The 18,751-nt window shown below is 45.1% G+C and overlaps 1 protein-coding gene across 1 annotated transcript in view; it reads left to right on the plus strand.

Annotated features, from left to right (window-relative positions):
- The first annotated feature begins 17,150 nt into the window (after positions 1-17,150).
- mrpl48 (mitochondrial ribosomal protein L48) overlaps positions 17,151-18,751 on the plus strand; it is a 67,651-nt gene continuing 66,050 nt past the window's right edge. Inside the window, exon 1 of the mRNA XM_070891591.1 lies at positions 17,151-17,262. Within this exon, the coding sequence (XP_070747692.1) occupies positions 17,242-17,262 (21 nt within the window). The 5' untranslated portion in view covers positions 17,151-17,241. The remainder of the gene's footprint in view (positions 17,263-18,751) is intronic.

Here is an 18,751-nt window from a genome sequence, read left to right on the forward strand (position 1 = left end):
GTCCATCAGGCCCTGGGGATTTATCGGCCTTCAATCCCATCAATTTCCCCAACACAATTTCCCGACTAATAAGGATTTCCCTCAGTTCCTCCTCCTTACTAGACCCTCTGACCCCTTTTATATCCGGAAGATTGTTTGTGTCCTCCTTAGTGAATACCGAACCAAAATACTTGTTCAATTGGTCTGCCATTTCTTTGTTCCCCGTTATGACTTCCCCTGATTCTGACTGCAGGGGACCTACGTTTGTCTTTACTAACCTTTTTCTCTTTACATATGCACCTTTATTGCATGCACCCCTAATTTCCTGTTTGATGCCCTCCCCAACATCACTTCGACTGTTTGGAGGTCTGTACACAACTCCCACTAACGATTTTTGCCCTTTGGTGTTCTGCAGCTCTACCCATATAGATTCCACATCATCCAAGCTAATGTCTTTCCTAACTATTGCATTAATCTCCTCTTTAACCAGCAATGCTACCCCACCTCCTTTTCCTTTTATTCTATCCTTCCTGAATGTTGAATACCCCTGGATGTTGAGTTCCCAGCCCTGATCATCCTGGAGCCACGTCTCTGTAATCCCAATCACATCATATTTGTTAACATCTATTTGCACAGTTAATTCATCCACCTTATTGTGGATACTCCTTGCATTAAGACACAAAGCCTTCAGGCTTGCTTTTTTAACACCCTTTGTCCTTTTAGAATTTTGCTGTACAGTGGCCCTTTTTGTTCTTTGCCTTGGGTTTCTCTGCCCTCCACTTTTCCTCATCTCCTTTCTGTCTTTTGCTTTTGCCTCATTTTTGTCTCCCTCTGTCTCCTTGCATAGGTTCCCATCCCCCTGCAATATTAGTTTAACTCCTCCCCAACAGCACTAGCAAACACTCCCCCTAGGACATTGGTTCCGGTCCTGCCCAGGTGCAGACCGTCCGGTTTGTACTGGTCCCACCTCCCCCAGAACCGGTTCCAATGCCCCAAGAATTTGAATCCCTCCCTGCTGCACCACTGCTCAAGCCATGTATTCATCTGCGCTATCCTGCGATTCCTACTCTGACTAGCACGTGGCACTGGTAGCAATCCCGAGATTACTACTTTTGAGGTCCTACTTTTTAATTTAGCTCCTAGCTCCTTAAATTCTTTTCGTAGGACCTCATCCCTTTTTTTACCTATGTCGTTGGTACCAATGTGCACCACGACAACTGGCTGTTCTCCCTCCCATTTCAGAATGTCCTGCACCCGCTCTGAGACATCCTTGACCCTTGCACCAGGGAGGCAACATACCATCCTGGAGTCTCGGTTGCGTCCGCAGAAACGCCTATCTATTCCCCTCACCATCGAATCCCCTATCACTATCGTGCTCCCAATCTTTTTCCTGCCCTCCTTTGCAGCAGAGCCACCTACGGTGCCATGAACTTGGCTGCTGCTGCCCTCCCCTGATGAGTCATCCCCCCCAACAGTACTCAAAGCAGTGTATCTGTTTTGCAGGGGGATGACCACAGGGGACCCCTGCACTATCTTTCTTGCACTGCTCTTCCTGACATGTTATCTCTTTAAGCAACTGTGCATTTCAGATACAATCTAGCAGCTGAGACCACTCAGTTTATGCAGGCGATGTTAGCACATGCTCTGTGACCAATGTTACATAAGAACATAAGAAATAGGAACAGGAGTAGGCCATTTGGCCCCTCGAGCCTCTTCCGCTATTCAATAAGATTATGGCTGATCTGATCATGGCTGATCTGATCATGGACTCAGTTCCACTTCCCTGCCCGCTCCCCATAGTCCTTTATTCCCCTCGTGCTCAAAAATCTGTCTATTTTCGCTTTAAATATATTCAATAACCCAGCCTCCACAGCTCTCTGGGGCAGAGAATTCCACAGATTTACAACCCTCTGAGAGAAGAAATTTCTCCTCAGCTCAGTTTTAAGGGAGATAATAGAGATTGAGGCCAGAGTGACGTCACTTCAGGTCTTGAAAACTTAATTTACATAGCTGCCTTGTCTTCACCTACAATGCATTGGAAATGGGTGTGCACACGTGTTTTGCCTCATTTTAATTGAACCAGTAAAGGTGACACTGGATTACCCCAGGGCTCGTTTTACTTCATGGTAGCCTTTTACCATGCATGAAGTAACCATTTTCAGGGATCTTGTTACGTTGAAAGATCGCTCATGGGAAGTATTTTTTATTGTATTTGATGTATATTGAGAATAGTAAAGTTCATAATTAATGTAACCTATATTATTTTGCACTAAATACTGTTCATTTACCTGCTCTCGCCGACCTTGTCTTTTTCCATCCGCTCACCTCTCATTTAAAATCCTTGTTCTCTACGATCCACCCAAGTACCATAAACATTTTCTCACTGAGATATCTTCACTGCTTTCCTCCCTCGGCCTCTGCACCGAGCAACTTCAACTTTCTCTTCAATTCATCATGTTCTCCCTCCTCTGAGTTCACTGCCCTCCCATCTGCCCTTATTCTCTCCCTCCATGTAAGCTCCCCAATCCATATTAACAGCCACTCCCTTGACCTTACCATCTCACATGGCCTTGCTACTCCCATTGTGTAAATCACAGATAAGGCCATCTCTGATCATTTCCTTATATCGGTCTCAACCCAGATCCCCCTTCCCCCATCCAACCCTACTTCCTGTACTGACGTGAATAGCACGTTTAGCGAGTTGGTCACACCACAGGTAAAAGGTATACAGCCAGATGGGGAATGGGTTGACCAACAGGAAGAGTAGAGCAAGGAAGGTAGTGCAGGAGTCCACTGCAGTCATCCCCCTGCAAAACAGATACACCGCTCTGAGTACTGTTGAGGGGGATGACTCATCAGGTGAGGGCAGCAGCAGCCAAGTTCATGGCACCGTGGGTGGCTCTGCTGCACAGGAGGCAGGAAAAAGAGTGGGAGAGCGATAGTGATAGGGGATTCAATTGTAAGGGGAATAGATAGGCGTTTCTGCAGCCGCAACCGAGACTCCAGGATGGTATGTTGCCTCCCTGGTGCAAGGGTCAAGGATGTCTCGGAGCGGGGCAGGACATTGTGAAAAGGGAGGGTGAACAGCCAGTTGTCGTGATGCATATAGGTACCAATGACATAGGTAAAAAAACAGGATGAGGTGCTACGAAGCGAATTTAGGGAGCCAGGAGCCAAATTAAAAAGTAGGACCTCAAAAGTAGTAATCTCAGGATTTCTACCAGTGTCACGTGCTAGTCAGAGTAGGATTCGCAGGATAGCTCAGATGAATACGTGGCTTGAGGAGTGGTGCAGAAGGGAGGGATTCAAATTTATGGGACATCGGAACCGGTTCTGGGGGAGGTGGAACCAGTATAAACCGGACGGTCTGCACCTGGGCATGACCGGAACCAATGTCCAAGGGGGAGTGTTTGCTAGTGCTGTTGGGGAGGAGTTAAACTAATATGGCAGGGGGATGGGAACCTATGCTGGGAGACAGAGAGAAATAAAATGGAGTCAGAAGCAAAATATAGAAAGGAGATGAGTAAAAGTGGAGGGCAGAGAAACCCAAGGCAAAAAACAAAAAGGGCCACATTACAGCTAAATTCTAAAGGGGCAAAGTGTGTTAAAAAAAACAAGCCTGAAGGCTCTGTGCCTCAATGCGAGGAGTATTCGGAATAAGGTGGATGAATTTACTGCGCAGATAGCAGTTAACGGATACGATGTGATTGGCATCACGGAGACTTGGCTCCAGGGGGTCCAAGTCTGGGAACTCAACATCTAAGGGTATTCAGCATTTAGGAAGGATAGACAGAAAGGAAAAGGAGGCGGGGTGGCGTTGCTGGTTAAAGATGAAATCAATGCAATTGTAAGGAAGGACATTAGCCTGGATGATGTGGAATCGGTATGGGTGGAGCTGCGGAATTCCAAAGGACAGAAAACGCTAGTGGGAGTTGTGTATAGACCACAAGAATATTAGTAGTGAGGTTGGGGACAGCATCAAACAAGAAATAAAGGATGTGTGCAATAAAGGTACAGCAGTAATCATGGGCAACATTAATCTACACATTGATTGGGCTAACCTAACTGGTAGCAATGCGGTAGAGGAGGATTTCCTGGAGTGTATTAGGGATGGTTTTCTAGACCAATATGTCGAGGAACCAACCAGGGACCTGGCCATCCTAGACTGGGTGTTGTGTAATGAGAAGGGACTAATTAGCAATCTTGTTGTGCGAGGCCCCTTGGGGAAAAGTGACCATAATATGGTAGAATTCCTTATTAAGATGGAGAGTGACAAAGTTAATTCAGAAACTAGGGTCCTGAACTTAAGGAAAGGTAACTTCGACGGTATTAGGCGTGAATTGGCTAGAATAGACTGGCAAACGATACTCAAAGGGTTGACGGTGAATAAGCGATGGCAAACATTTAAAGATCACATGAATGAACATCAGCAAATGTACATCCCTGTCTGGAGTAAAAATAAAACTGGGAAGGTCACTCAACCATGGCTAACAAAGGAAATTAAGGATAGTGTTAAAGCCAAGGAAGAGGCATATAAATTGGCTAGAAAAGGCAACAAACCTGAGGACTGGGAGAAATTTAGAATTCAAAAGAGGAGGACTAAGGGTTTAATTAAACGGGGAAAAATAGAGTACCAGAGGAAGCTTGCAGGGAATATAAAAACTGACTGCAAAAGCTTCTATAAATATGTGAAGAGAAAAAGATTAGTAAAGACAAACGTAGGTCCCTTGCAGTCGGATTCAGGTGAAATTATAATGGGGAACAAAGAAATGGCAGACCAATTGAACCAGTACTTCGGTTCTGTCTTCACGAAGGAAGATACAAATAACCTTCCGAAGGTACAAGGGGACAGTGAGTCTAGTGAGAAGGAGGAACTGAAGGATATCCTTATTAGGCGGGAAATTGTGTTAAGGAAATTAATGGGATTGAAGGCCGATAAATCCCCGGGGCCTGATAGTCTGCATCCCAGAGTACTTAAGGAAGTGGCCCTAGAAATAGTGGATGCATTGGTGATCATTTTCCAACAGTCTATCGACTCTGGATCTGTTCCCATGGACTGGAGGGTAGCTAATGGAACACCACTTTTAAAAAAAGGAGGGAGAGAGAAAACGGGCAATTATAGACCGGTTAGCCTGACATCAGTAGTGGGGAAAATGTTGGAATCAATCATGAAGGATGAAATAGCAGCGCATTTGGAAAGCAGTGACAGGATCGGATGAAGTCAGCATGGATTTATGAAAGGGAAATCATGCTTGACGAATCTTCTGGAATTTTTTGAGGATGTAACTAGCAGAGTGGACAAGGGAGAACCAATGGATGTGGTGTATTTGGACTTTCAAAAGGCTTTTGACAAGGTCCCACACAAGAGATTGTTGTGCAAAATCAAAGCACATGGTATTGGGAGTAATATACTGACGTGGATAGGGAACTGGTTGGCAGACAGGAAGCAGAGAGTCGGGATAAATGGGTCCTTTTCAGAATAGCAGGCAGTGACTAGTGGAGTACCGCAGGGCTCAGTGCTGGGACCTCAGCTCTTTACAATATACATTAACGATTTGGATGAAGGAATAGAGTGTAATATCTCCAAGTTTGCAGATGACACTAAACTGGGTGGCGGTGTGAGCTGTGAGGAGGATGCTAAGAGGCTGCAGGGCGACTTGGACAGGTTAGATGAGTGGACAAATGCATGGCAGATGCAGTATAATGTGGATAAATGTGAGGTTATCCATTTTGGGGGCAAAAACACGAAGGCAGAATATTATCTGAATGGCGGCAGATTAGGAAAAGGGGAGGTGCAACGAGACCTGGGTGTCATGGTTCATCAGTCACTGAAAGTGGGCACACAGGAACAGCAGGTGATAAAGAAGGCAAATGGTATGTAAGCCTTCATAGCTAGGGGATTTGAATATAGAAGCAGGGAGGTCTTAATGCAGTTGTACAGGGCCTTAGTGAGGCCTCACCTGGAATATTGTGTTCAGTTTTGGTCTCCTAGTCTGAGGAAGGACGTTCTTGCTGTTGAGGGAGTGCAGCGAAGGTTCACCAGACTGATTCCAGGGATGGCTGGGCTGTCATATGAGGAGAGACTGGATCAACTGGGCCTTTATTCACTGGAGTTTAGAAGGATGAGAGGGGATCTCATAGAAACATATAAGATTCTGACGGGACAGGACAGGTTAGATGCGGGAAGAATGTTCCTAATGTTGGGGATGTCCAGAACCAGGGGACATAGTCTTAGGATAAGGGGTAGGCCATTTAGGACTGAGATGAGGAGAAACTTCTTCACTCAGAGAGTTGTTAACATGTGGAATTCCCTGCCGCAGAGAGTTGTTGATGTCAGTTCACTGGATATATTCAAGAGGGAGTTAGATATGGCCCTTACGGCTAAAGGGATCAAGGGGTATAGAAACATAGAAACATAGAAAATAGGTGCAGGAGCAGGCCATTCAGCCCTTCTAGCCTGCACCGCCATTCAATGAGTTCATGGCTGAACATGAAACTTCAGTACCCCATTCCTGCTTTCTCGCCATAACCCTTGATCCCCCGAGTTGTAAGGACTTCATCTAACTCCCTTTTGAATATATTTAGTGAATTGGCCTCAACTACTTTCTGTGATAGAGAATTCCACAGGTTCACCACTCTCTGGGTGAAGAAGTTTCTCCTCATCTCGGTCCTAAATGGCTTACCCCTTATCCTCAGACTGTGACCCCTGGTTCTGGACTTCCCCAACATTGGGAACATTCTTCCTGCATCTAACCTGTCTAAACCCATCAGAATTTTAAACGTTTCCATGAGGTCCCCTCTCATTCTTCTGAACTCCAGTGAATACAAGCCCAGTTGATCCAGTCTTTCTTGATAGGTCAGTCCCGTCATCCCGGGAGTCAGTCTGGTGAATCTTCGCTGCACTCCCTCAATAGCAAGAATGTCCTTCCTCAAGTTAGGAGACCAAAACTGTACACAATACTCCAGGTGTGGCCTCACCAAGGCCCTGTACAACTGTAGCAACAGCTCCCTGCCCCTGTATTCAAATCCCCTCGCTATGAAGGCCAACATTCCATTTGCTTTCTTAACTGCCTGCTGTAACTGCATGCTAACCTTCAATGACTGATGTACCATGACACCCAGGTCTCGTTGCACCTTCCCTTTTCCTAATCTGTCACCATTCAGATAATAGTCTGTCTCTCTGTTTTTACCACCAAAGTGGATAACCTCACATTTATCCACATTATACTTCATCTGCCATGCATTTGCCCACTCACCTAACCTATCCAAGTCACTCTGCAGTCTAATAGCATCCTCCTCGCAGCTCACACTGCCACCCAACTTAGTGTCATCCGCAAATTTGGAGATACTGCATTTAATCCCCTCGTCTAAATCATTAATGTACAATGTAAACAGCTGGGGCCCCAGCACAGAACCTTGCGGCACCCCACTAGTCACTGCCTGCCATTCTGAAAAGTACCCATTTACTCCTACTCTTTGCTTCCTGTCTGACAACCAGTTCTCAATCCACGTCAGCACACTACCCCCAATCCCATGTGCTTTAACTTTGCACATTAATCTCTTGTGTGGGACCTTGTCGAAAGCCTTCTGAAAGTCCAAATATACCACATCAACTGGTTCTCCTTTGTCCACTTTACTGGAAACATCCTAAAAAAATTCCAGAAGATTTGTCAAGCATGATCTCCCTTTCACAAATCCAGGCTGACTTGGACCTATCATGTCACCATTTTCCAGATGCACTGCTATGACATCCTTAATAATTGATTCCATAATTTTACCCACTACTGAGGTCAGGCTGACCGGTCTATAATTCACTGTTTTCTCTCTCCCTCCTTTTTTAAAAAGTGGGGTTACATTGGCTACCCTCCACTCCATAGGAACTGATCCAGAGTCAATGGAATGTTGGAAAATGACTGTCAATGCATCCGCTATTTCCAAGGCCACCTCCTTAAGTACTCTGGGATGCAGTCCATCAGGCCCTGGGGATTTATCGGCCTTCAATTCCATCAATTTCCCCAACACAATTTCCCGACTAATAAAGATTTCCCTCAGTTCCCCCTCCTTACTAGACCCTCTGACCCCTTTTATATCCGGAAGGTTGTTTGTATCCTCCTTAGTGAATACCGAACCAAAGTACTTGTTCAATTGGTCTGCCATTTCTTTGTTCCCCGTTATGACTTCCCCTGATTCTGACTGCAGAGGACCTACGTTTGTCTTTACTAACCTTTTTCTCTTTACATACCTATAGAAACTTTTACAATCCATCTTAATGTTCCCTGCAAGCTTCTTCTCGTACTCCATTTTCCCTGCCCTAATCAAACCCTTTGTCCTCCTCTGCTGAGTTCTAAATTTCTCCCAGTCCCCAGGTTCGCTGCTATTTCTGGCCAATTTGTATGCCACTTCCTTGGCTTTAATACTATCCCTGATTTCCCTAGATAGCCACGGTTGAGCCACCTTCCCTTTTTTATTTTTACGCCAGACAGGAATGTACAATTGTTGTAATTCATCCATGCGGTCTCTAAATGTCTGCCATTGCCCATCCACAGTCAACCCCCTAAGTATCATTCGCCAATCTATCCTAGCCAATTCACGCCTCATACCTTCAAAGTTACCCTTCTTTAAGTTCTGGACCATGGTCTCTGAATTTACTGTTTCATTCTCCATCCTAATGCAGAATTCCACCATATTATGGTCACTCTTCCCCAAGGGGCCTCGCACAATGAGATTGCTAATTAATCCTCTCTCATTACACAACACCCAGTCTAAGATGGCCTCCCCCCTAGTTGGTTCCTCAACATATTGGTCTAGAAAACCATCCCTTATGCACTCCAGGAAATCCTCCTCCACCGTATTGCTTCCAGTTTGGCTAGCCCAATCTATGTGCATATTAAAGTCACCCATTATAACTGCTACACCTTTATTGCATGCACCCCTAATTTCCTGTTTGATGCCCTCCCCAACATCCCTATTACTGTTTGGAGGTCTGTACACAACTCCCACTAACGTTTTTTGCCCTTTGGTGTTCTGCAGCTCTACCCATATAGATTCCACATCATCCAAGCTAATGTCTTTCCTAACTATTGCATTAATCTCCTCTTTAACCAGCAATGCTACCCCACCTCCTTTTCCTTTTATTCTATCCTTCCTGGAGAGAAAGCAGGAAAGGGGTACTGAAGGAATGATCAGCCATGATATTATTGAATGGCGGTGCAGGCTCGATGGGCCAAATGGCCTACTCCTGCACCTATTTTCTATGTTTCTTGTTATATATGCAGACTATAGATATACGCTCTGTGTAGTCACTGTAAAGTTGCATAAGATGGAAACTTGTTACCTGATGTACTCTCAATAAGGTTTACACTGTGTATATACTATGCTGGCACCACTAGAGGGTGCAACTGGTGGAGACCGGGGTTTCCTGTTCCTGTGGCAGAGGCTGTAAGCCAGAGGGCACTGAGGTGGGAGACCTAAGGGTCACCTACAAAGGTGTGCAGGGCCCAGTATAAAAGGCTGCCCAACAGTTTGGAGTTACTCTAGAGTTACGAATCAAGGACCAAGGTCACTACAGTTTGAGTACAACACATTGCCTCGTGGAGTCATTCATAAGTGCATTACAGACATAACAACTCGCAATGAGAATACGGACTTTCACGTGATTATGGCTACCTATGGCACACTAAAAGACTTCACAGAGGGTGATGATTGGGATGCCTTCACGGAAAGGCTCGAGCAATATTTTGTAGCAAACGACCTGGCAGGGGAGACGGACATATTGGCGGAGAAGCGCAAGGATATCCTGCTGACCAGTTGTGGGCCCGAGGTCTACCGCCTCATCAGGGACTTTCTGGCTCCCATGAAGGCCAAGGATAGGACATACGATGAGGTGACTGAACTAATTCGTAACCAACTAAAACCAAAAGAGAGCATCCTCACGGCCAGGCACAGATTCTACACTCACCGCAGACCTGAGGGCCAGGAGATTGCAAAATATGCTGCCGACCTCAGGAGACTTGCAGCACCGTGTGATTTCGGCAGGCACCTCACCGAAGCTTTGCGAGACATTTTCATTGTGGGAATTGACCACGAGGGCCTCCTTCACAAGCTATTATCTGCCGACACCACAGTCAACCTGCAGAAGGCCATCAGTATCAGTCAGGCATTCATGACCTCGACCTGCAGCACCAAGCAAATTATTCATCCTGTGGACTCAAACCCGGCAAGTACTGTACACAGAATGGTGCCTTTCACAGGCAAGACTGAAGAACGTGGCTCTGCCCAGGGCAGAGAACACAGACCTCAGGGTTCCAGGACTCAGAGTCCGTCGAGGGGTGCTAATCGAGGAGCACCATGCTGGCGTTGCGGAGGAAATCATAGGGCTCACCAGTGTCGATTTGCTGAGTAGGTAAGCAAAGCCTGTAACACGAAGGGCCACCTTCAGCGTATGTGTAAAAGAAACACGTCTCACCGTCTAGCAGAGGAGTCGGTAGATGACTTTGAATCCAGCGGGGAGTATGATGATTTGGCCAGAGAGGCAGCTCAGCCCCAAGAAAAAATGTATGGATTGTATACCTGCACCACCAATTGTCCTCCAGTGAAGATGGAAATCGAGATAAACGGTGTTCCAGTCTTCATGGAAGTGGACACGGGAGCGAGCCAGTCAGTAATGAGCCAGGATGCCTTTGAGAGGCAATGGAACGAAAAACGACCCGAGCTGGTTCCAGTACAGGAAAAGTTGCGCACCTACACCAAGGAGCTGATCCCAGTCCTTGGTAGTGCAGATGTAAATGAAATCCATAATGGCGCGGTGCACAAGTTACCTCTGTGGATTGTTGCAGGTGATGGTCCAACGCTACTCGGAAGAAGATGGATGGGGAAGATCCAGTGGAAATGGGAAGGCCTCTTCTCTCTAGCAATCAAATTCCCCGTGCTCAGAGGCAGAGCAAAACCTCACCTTCGCTTGGGCCAGACACCAGAGAACAGACCAGCGCAGCACCTGAGGCACTGACCGTCCATCACGACTGTGTGGCAATGATCCAACCGGAACAACCTAAAAGTACCTTCCCGGCTCCAGTGGCAGGACTCCTGGGGAGGAAGATCGAATTCACACTTCCTCTTCCAGCTTTTGTGGCAGAATCGCAGGAGAGAAGGATCAAGGCACTCGACCTCGAGGACAGAGGCACGTTGGCGTCCCTGCTGCAGCAAGGTGCAACGTGGCTGAAAAAAAAGAGGGCCGCGGCCATATCATGAGGTGCAATGCTCAGGGACCAACACGTGGTGTCTAACAAAGGATTTGATTGGGGTAAAGCCAGCAGGGTTCTCTTAAAGAAGACCTGCAACCAACTGAACTTAAAGAGACATTGTATGCATGGCAATCAATGCAACAAACCGATTCAGATTGTGAACAAAATGTTGTTGCGAGATGTCACAGAAACATAGAAATCGGTGCACAAGCAGGCCATTCGGCCCTTCGAGCCTGCACCGCCATTCAATATGATCATGGCTGATCATTCAACCTCAGTACCCCTTTCCTGCTTTCTCTCCATACCCCTTGATCCCTTTGGCAGTAAGGGCCATATCTAACTCCCTTTTGAATATATCCAACGAACTGGCCTCAACAACTTTCTGCGGTAGAGAATTCCACAGGTAACCACTCTCTGAATGAAGAACTTTCTCCTCATCTTGGTCCTAAGTGGCTTACCCCTTATTATTAGACTGTGACCCCTGGTTCTGGAACTCCCCAGCAACGGGAACATTCTTCCTGCCTCTAACCTGTCCAATCCCGTCAGAATTTTATATGTTTCCATGAGACTCCCTCTCATTCTTCTGAACTCCAGTGGATATTAGCCCAGTTGATCCAGTCTCTCCTCATATGTCAGTCTTGCCATCCCAGGAATCAGTCTGGTGAACCTTTGCTGCACTCCCTCAATAGCAAGAATGTCCTTCCTGAGATTAGGAGATCAAAACTGAACACAATATTTTAGGTGTGGCCTCACCAAAGCTCTGTACAACTGCAGTAAGACCTTCCTGCTCCTATACTTAAATCCTCTAGCTATGAAGGTCAACATGCCATTTGCCTTCTTCACTGCCTGCTGTACCTGCATGCCAACCTTCAATGACTGATGTACCATGACACCCAGGTCTCGTTGCACCTCCCCTTTTCCTAATTTGTCAACATTCAGATAATATTCTGTCTTCTTGTTTTTGCCACCAAAGTGGATAACCTCACATTTATCCACATTATACTGGATCTGCCATGCATTTGCCCACTCACCTAACCTGTCCAAGTCACCCTGCAGCCTCTTAGCATCCTCCTCACAGCTCACACCGCCACTCAGCTTAGTGTCATCTGCAAACTTGGAGATATTACATTCAATTCCTTCATCCAAATCATTGATGTATATTGTAAATAGCTGGGGTCCCAGCACTGAACCCTGCAGCACCCCACTAGTCACTGCCTGCCATTCTGAAAAGGACCCTTTATTCCGACTCTCCGCTTCCTATCTGCCAACCAGTTTTCTATCCACGTCAATACACTACCCCCAATATCATGTGCTTTAATTTTGCACACTAATCTCTTGTGTGGGACCTTGTCAAAAGCCTTTTGAAAGTCCAAATACACCTCATCCACTGATTCTCCCTTGTCCACTCTACTAGTTACATCTTCAAAAATTCCAGAAGATTTGTCAAGCATGATTTCACTTTCATAAATCCATGCTGACTTGGACCGATCCTGTCACTGCTTTCCAAATGCGCTGCTATTTCATCTTTAATAATTGATTCCAACATTTTCCCCACCACCGATGTCAGGCTAACTGGTCTATAATTCCCTGTTTTCTCTTTCCCTCCTTTTTTAAAAAGTGGTGTTCCATTAGCTACCCTCCAGTCCATAGGAACTGATCCAGAGTCAATAGAATATTGGAAAATGATCACCAATGCAGCGACTATTTCTAGGGCTACTTCCTTAAGTACTCTGGGATGCAGCCTATCAGGCCTTGGGGATTTATCGGCCTTCAATCCCATCAATTTCCCTAACACAATTTCCTGACTAATAAGGATTTCCTTCAGTTCCTCCTTTTCGCTAGACCCTCGAACCCCTAGTATTTCCGGAAGGTTATTTGTGTCTTCCCTAGTGAAGACAGATCCAAAGTATTTGTTGAATTGGTCTGCCATTTCTTTGTTCCCCATTATAACTTCACTTGATTCTGACTGCAAAAAACCTACATTGGTCTTCACTAATCTTTTTCTCTTCACATATCAATAGAAGCTTTTACAGTCAGTTTTTATGTTCCCTGCAAGTTTCCTGTCATACTCTATGTTCCTCTTCCTAATTAAACCCTTTGTCCTCCTCTGCTGAATTCTAAATTTCTCCCAGAGTCAGATTCGCCGACTTTTTCTAGCCAATTTATATGCCTCTTCCTTGGATTTAACACTATCCCTAATTTCCCTTGTTAGCCACGGTTGAGCTCCCTTCCCCATTTTATTTTTACTCCAGACAGGGATGTACAATTGTTGAAGTTCATCCATGTGATCTATAAATGTCTGCCATTGCCTATCCACTGTCAATCCTTTAAGTATCATTTGCCAGTCTATTCTAGCCAATTCATGTCTCATACCATCGAAGTTACCTTTCCTTAAGTTCAGGACCCTAGTCTCTGAATTAACTGTGTCACTCTCTATCTTAATAAATAATTCTACCATATTATGGTCATTCTTCCCCAGGGAGCCTCACACAACAAGATTGCTAATTAGTCCTCTCTCATTACACAAGACCCAGTCTAGGATGGCCAGCCCTCTAGTTGGTTCCTTGACATATTGATCTAGAAAGCCATCCCTAATACACTCCAGGAAATTCTGCTCCACCGCATTTCTACTAGCTTGGTTAGCACAATCTATATGTAGCTTAAAGTCGCCCATGATAACTGCTGTACCTTTATTGCACGCATCCCTAATTTCTTGTTTGATGCTGTCCCCAACCTCACTACTACTGTTTAATGGTCTGTATACAACTCCCACTAGCGTTTTCTGCCCTTTGGTATTCCGCAGCTCTACCCATACAGATTCCACATCATCTAAGCTAATGTCCTTTCTTACTATTGCGTTAATTTCCTCTTTAACCAGCAACGCTACCCCACCTCCTTTTCCTTTCTGTCTATCCCTCCTGAATGTTGAATAACCCTGGATGTTGAGTTCCCAGCCTTGGTCACCCTGGAGCCATGTCTCCGTAATCCCAATTAGATCATAATCATTAATAGCTGCCTGCGCAGTTAATTCATCCACCTTATTACGAATACTCCTCGCATTGAGGCACAGAGCCTTCAGGCTTGTATTTTTAACACTCTTTGTCCCTTAAGAATTTTGCTGTAATGTGGACCTTTTTGATTTTTGCCTTGGGTTTCTCTGCCCTCCATTTTTACTATTCTCTTTTCTATCTTTTGCTTCTGCCTACATTTTATTTCTCTCTGTCTCCCTGCGTAGGTTCCCATCCCCCTGCCATATTAGTTTAAACGTCCCTAACAGCACTAGCAAACACTCCCCCTAGGACATTAGTTCCGGTCCTGCCCAAGTACAGACCGTCCGGTTTGTACTGGTCCCACTTCCTCCAGAACGGGTTCCAATGTCCAATGCTCAACAACACCCACACCTCCAACCTTGATGCTAAATAAATTGTCAGACAGCTTGTCTGACATCTAGTACTGGATGTGCAGAAATTTCCTCCAACTAAATATTGGGAAGACCAAAGCCATTGTCTTTGATCTCCTTCACAAACTCTGTTCCCTAGCCAGCAACTCCACCCCTCTCCTTGGCAACGTTCTGAGGCTGAACCACACTTGGTGTCATATTTGACCCTGAGATGAGTTTCTGAGAATATCGGTGCCATCACTAAGACCGCCTATTTCTACCTCCAGAACATTGCCTGACTCCGTCCCGGCCTCAGCTCATCTGTGCTGAAACCCTTATCCATGCCTTTGTTACCTCTAAATGAGGCTATTCCAATACACTCCTGGCTGGCCTCCCACATTATACCCTCCGTAAACTGAGGTCATCTTGGCTTCCTGTGTCCTAACTCGCACCAAGTCCCATTCACACCTGTACTCGCTGACCTTTAGTGGCTTCTGGTTAAGCAATGACTCGATTTTATAATTCTCATTCTTGCTTTCAAATTCCTCCATGCAAAGTTCCCTCTATTTTTTTGGGTGCATAGCCCCTTTAATGGGCTGTGCGGCCCATTCGAATCTCCATACATGCACGATTTTTCCCATGATAAAGCCGGCAAATGGCCTGCACGGAACCTCCAGATCGCTGTCTGGCCGTGCAGCTTAATGGGAACATTACTTCTATGGCCTCAGCCCTCCCTATCTCTGTAATCACCTCCAACCCTACAACCCCCAAGATATCTGCACCCCTCTAATTCTGGCCTCTTGAACATTCCTGATTTCAATCGCCCCACCATTGATGGCCGTGCCTTCAGCTGCCAAGGCCCTAACTGGAGTTCCCTCCTAAACCTCTCCACTGTAACAATATAATGTATAGTCCCTCTAGCTAGGAGGTCTAGAGTCCTGGATTTAAGAAAGCTGCTTGTCTGATGAGGAAGGCCATTTTAACCTTCACATGTCTGTCTGAGATCTCCAAAATAGAGCTAATTTGAACTAAGAGTGTTCAAGAGACGATAAAATACATCCACCTCTCTATCCTCCTTTAAAACTCTCTTTAAAATCTACCTCTTAACAAAGGTTTTGGTCATTTTCCCATATATCTCCTTATGTGGCTCAGTGTTAAATTTTGTTTTATAACACTCCTGTGAAGCGTCTAGAGACCAATGTTTCCCGTGATAATTCTTGGGGGCGCGCGAAGGGGCCACGCAGCCTATTCATACTTTTGCGCATAAACATTGCAAAAGCCGATCCCAGAATGCATGGGACTGGCTAGGGAACGTTGCTTGGGATGTTTTACTACGTTAAAGGTATTATATAAATACGTGTTGGTGTTATTTAAATAAGTTGCAGAAAATGTTCTGCAAATGCTTGTAGCAATGTGCCATAAGTCTGTGAGTCCACCTAGGCATTGCCTGCAAACTGCCTATTTTAAATGAGGCAGCCAAAAAATAGAATTTTTTCTTGCTTGATGTTCATGTCTCAAAATAACCAGATGGCCACTCCCTTATAATAGATATATAATGAATGATGGAGTCCGTGTTCCATGTTTTTATGGAATGCACGAGGTTGCAGCCCCTGTTTTATTATTTGAAGGGGCTGCTCCTGAAATTCTGGCTGCACTTCAGTCCCACTCTCCTGATCTTTGGGCACCCTGTGCGGAGGGGAGCGGGTAGGTCCGAAGGCCTCCTCGTAGGACTGCTCCTGGGCACGGCCAAGGGTGCCATCAGCCGGTCCAGGCAGCGGGCGGTCGAGGGGGTCGTTCAACCTGACTGCCTGCCTCTCTTCCGCTCTTACATCCGGTCCAGGGTGTCCTTGGAGATGGAGCACGCGGTGTCCACCGGTACGCTCGCGGCCTTCCGCGAGAGGTGGGCACCGGAGGGACTGGAGTGCATCATCACGCCCGGCAACCAAATTTTAATTTGATTTTACGTTTTAAAGTTTAACTTGTTTTAATTGCCGGTGTTTTTAGTGTCCCCCTCTCCTTTTATAGGGGGCACTGGAAAAATTTGATTTTAGCGCCCCAAACAAAAAAAAAAAAAAGGGGCCTTGAAAATGTCTGCTGTGTCACCCAGGTCGGGTGGCACAGTTTAATGTTGTTTATGTTTTGCAGGTAGACTCCTAAAAGAGTTATATAATGAATGATTTAATAGATAAGCAACAATAGATTCAACTCATTAAATGAATAGAGCTACTTTTCTTTTAAAAAGAGACACGCAGTAATGACTATTTTTTTCACAAAAGCATGGGTTTCTTTGGAACTAATTGTATAATGATAGGTTTGGTTGGTCTTTTCTCCCCACTATCATGTCAACAAAAGGACAAACATATCTATCTAAAATAAATTTGTTTCCTCCCCTTAAAAAAAAATCTCTTGTTCAACATATTTATTTACTTCTTACGATTCAATCAAATTTCTCCATGAAATATATGATTAATTTTTGTTACCAGTATATATTTTTTTAAATCTGAAAGCCTTTTGCGACTTGCACTGGAGCCGGAACGCATGTTCTTGGGGTTTGATGTCGCGGTGCGAGATTTCAGAGCGGGTTTCCGGGAGAGGTTTGTGTGCAGGACCTGGAGCTGTAATTTTATTTAAACTGTCTCGACCATGCATCCTGTTCTAACGAAGGTGATTTACAGCAAAACCATTATTATTTTACGCGAAGGGGAGTTTTAGGATCCCTGTAAACCAGATGTGGTTGCAGTGTGTGTGTGTGTGTACCAGTTAGTCTCAGTCCTGTGAATACACAGCTTGAGCCTCCAGTGTGTGTGAGATGGGGGCAGAGCCAAGGCCAGGGTTTGGGTTTATTAAAATTAATGCGTTTCTCAGCGTTGGCAACAACATTCTGAAAATGGTCCGGAGTTAAGGTTAGGTTATAAGCAAAGCCACTGTTTCATCCTCACTCAGTTTTTTTTCAATTTAATGGGATGGGCGATGAGGTGAACTTTACTGGTGTTCTATGATTTTGCCCAATTTTTCCGTGAAAACCTTTTTGTCAAGTCTAGAAATGAACAAGAAAATGAACATCTGATGTTTACATTGCTGCCGATGAAAATCTGAAGAACTTTGATGTATGTACATCATAAAACAGGGCTGAGTGGCATACATACAGTTTATATATTCGATATTTCCAAACAGCCCATTCAAAAATAGTATTAGTATTTTTTTAAGGTCTGACATAGAACAAAATAGATTATATTTTACCAGAATGAGTGAGTCTTGCTCCTAATGCATGACATATGACAGGTTTTGTTCCTGTGTTTCTCGGTGCACAGCATAATTCAACACATTTCTTTAGAATAGGTTTGTTGTGTTTCTCGGTGCACATTTCTTTCGACGAGGTTGCCGTTCATTCTTCATTGTTTATTTTTTCTTGTGTAATAAAATCTCGTTACTTTGAATTGGCGAACTTTCACAATTAGATCAACTCTACTTATTGGTATTGGTAAGGCCGCACCTAGAGTACTGCGTGCAGTTTTGGTCACCTTACTTAAGGAAGGATATACTAGCTTTGGAAGGGGTACAGAAACGATTCACTAGGCTGATTCCAGAAATGAGGGGGTTACCTTATGATGATAGATTGAGTAGACTGGGTCTTTACTCCTTGGAGTTCAGAAGGATGAGGGGTGATCTTATAGAAACATTTAAAATCATGAAAGGGATAGACAAGATAGAGGCAGAGAGGTTGTTTCCATTGGTCGGGGAGACTAGAACTAGGGGGCACAGCCTCAAAATACGGAGGAGCCAATTTAAAACCGAGTTGAGAAAGAATTTCTTCTCCCAGATGGTTGTGAATCTGTGGAATTCTCTGCCCAAGAAAGCAGTTAAGGCTAGCTCATTGAATGTTTTCAAGTCAAAGATAGATAGATTTTTAACCAATAAGGGAATTAAGGGTTACGGGGAGAGGGCGGGTAAGTGGAGCTGAGTCCACGACCAGATCAGCCATGATCTTATTGAATGGCGGAGCAGGCTCGAGGGGCTAGATGGCCTACTCCTGTTCCTAATTCTTATGTTCTTCTGTTTATCTGATGGTTCTGAATTTATCTCGATGAGTAACTGCGCCATACAGAGCAGGAAGATCTTGTGTCTCTGCTGGGGAGCAGTAGAGATGCTCAAC

This window comes from Pristiophorus japonicus, chromosome 10, assembly GCF_044704955.1.
Source record: "Pristiophorus japonicus isolate sPriJap1 chromosome 10, sPriJap1.hap1, whole genome shotgun sequence".
Taxonomy (NCBI): domain Eukaryota; kingdom Metazoa; phylum Chordata; class Chondrichthyes; family Pristiophoridae; genus Pristiophorus; species Pristiophorus japonicus.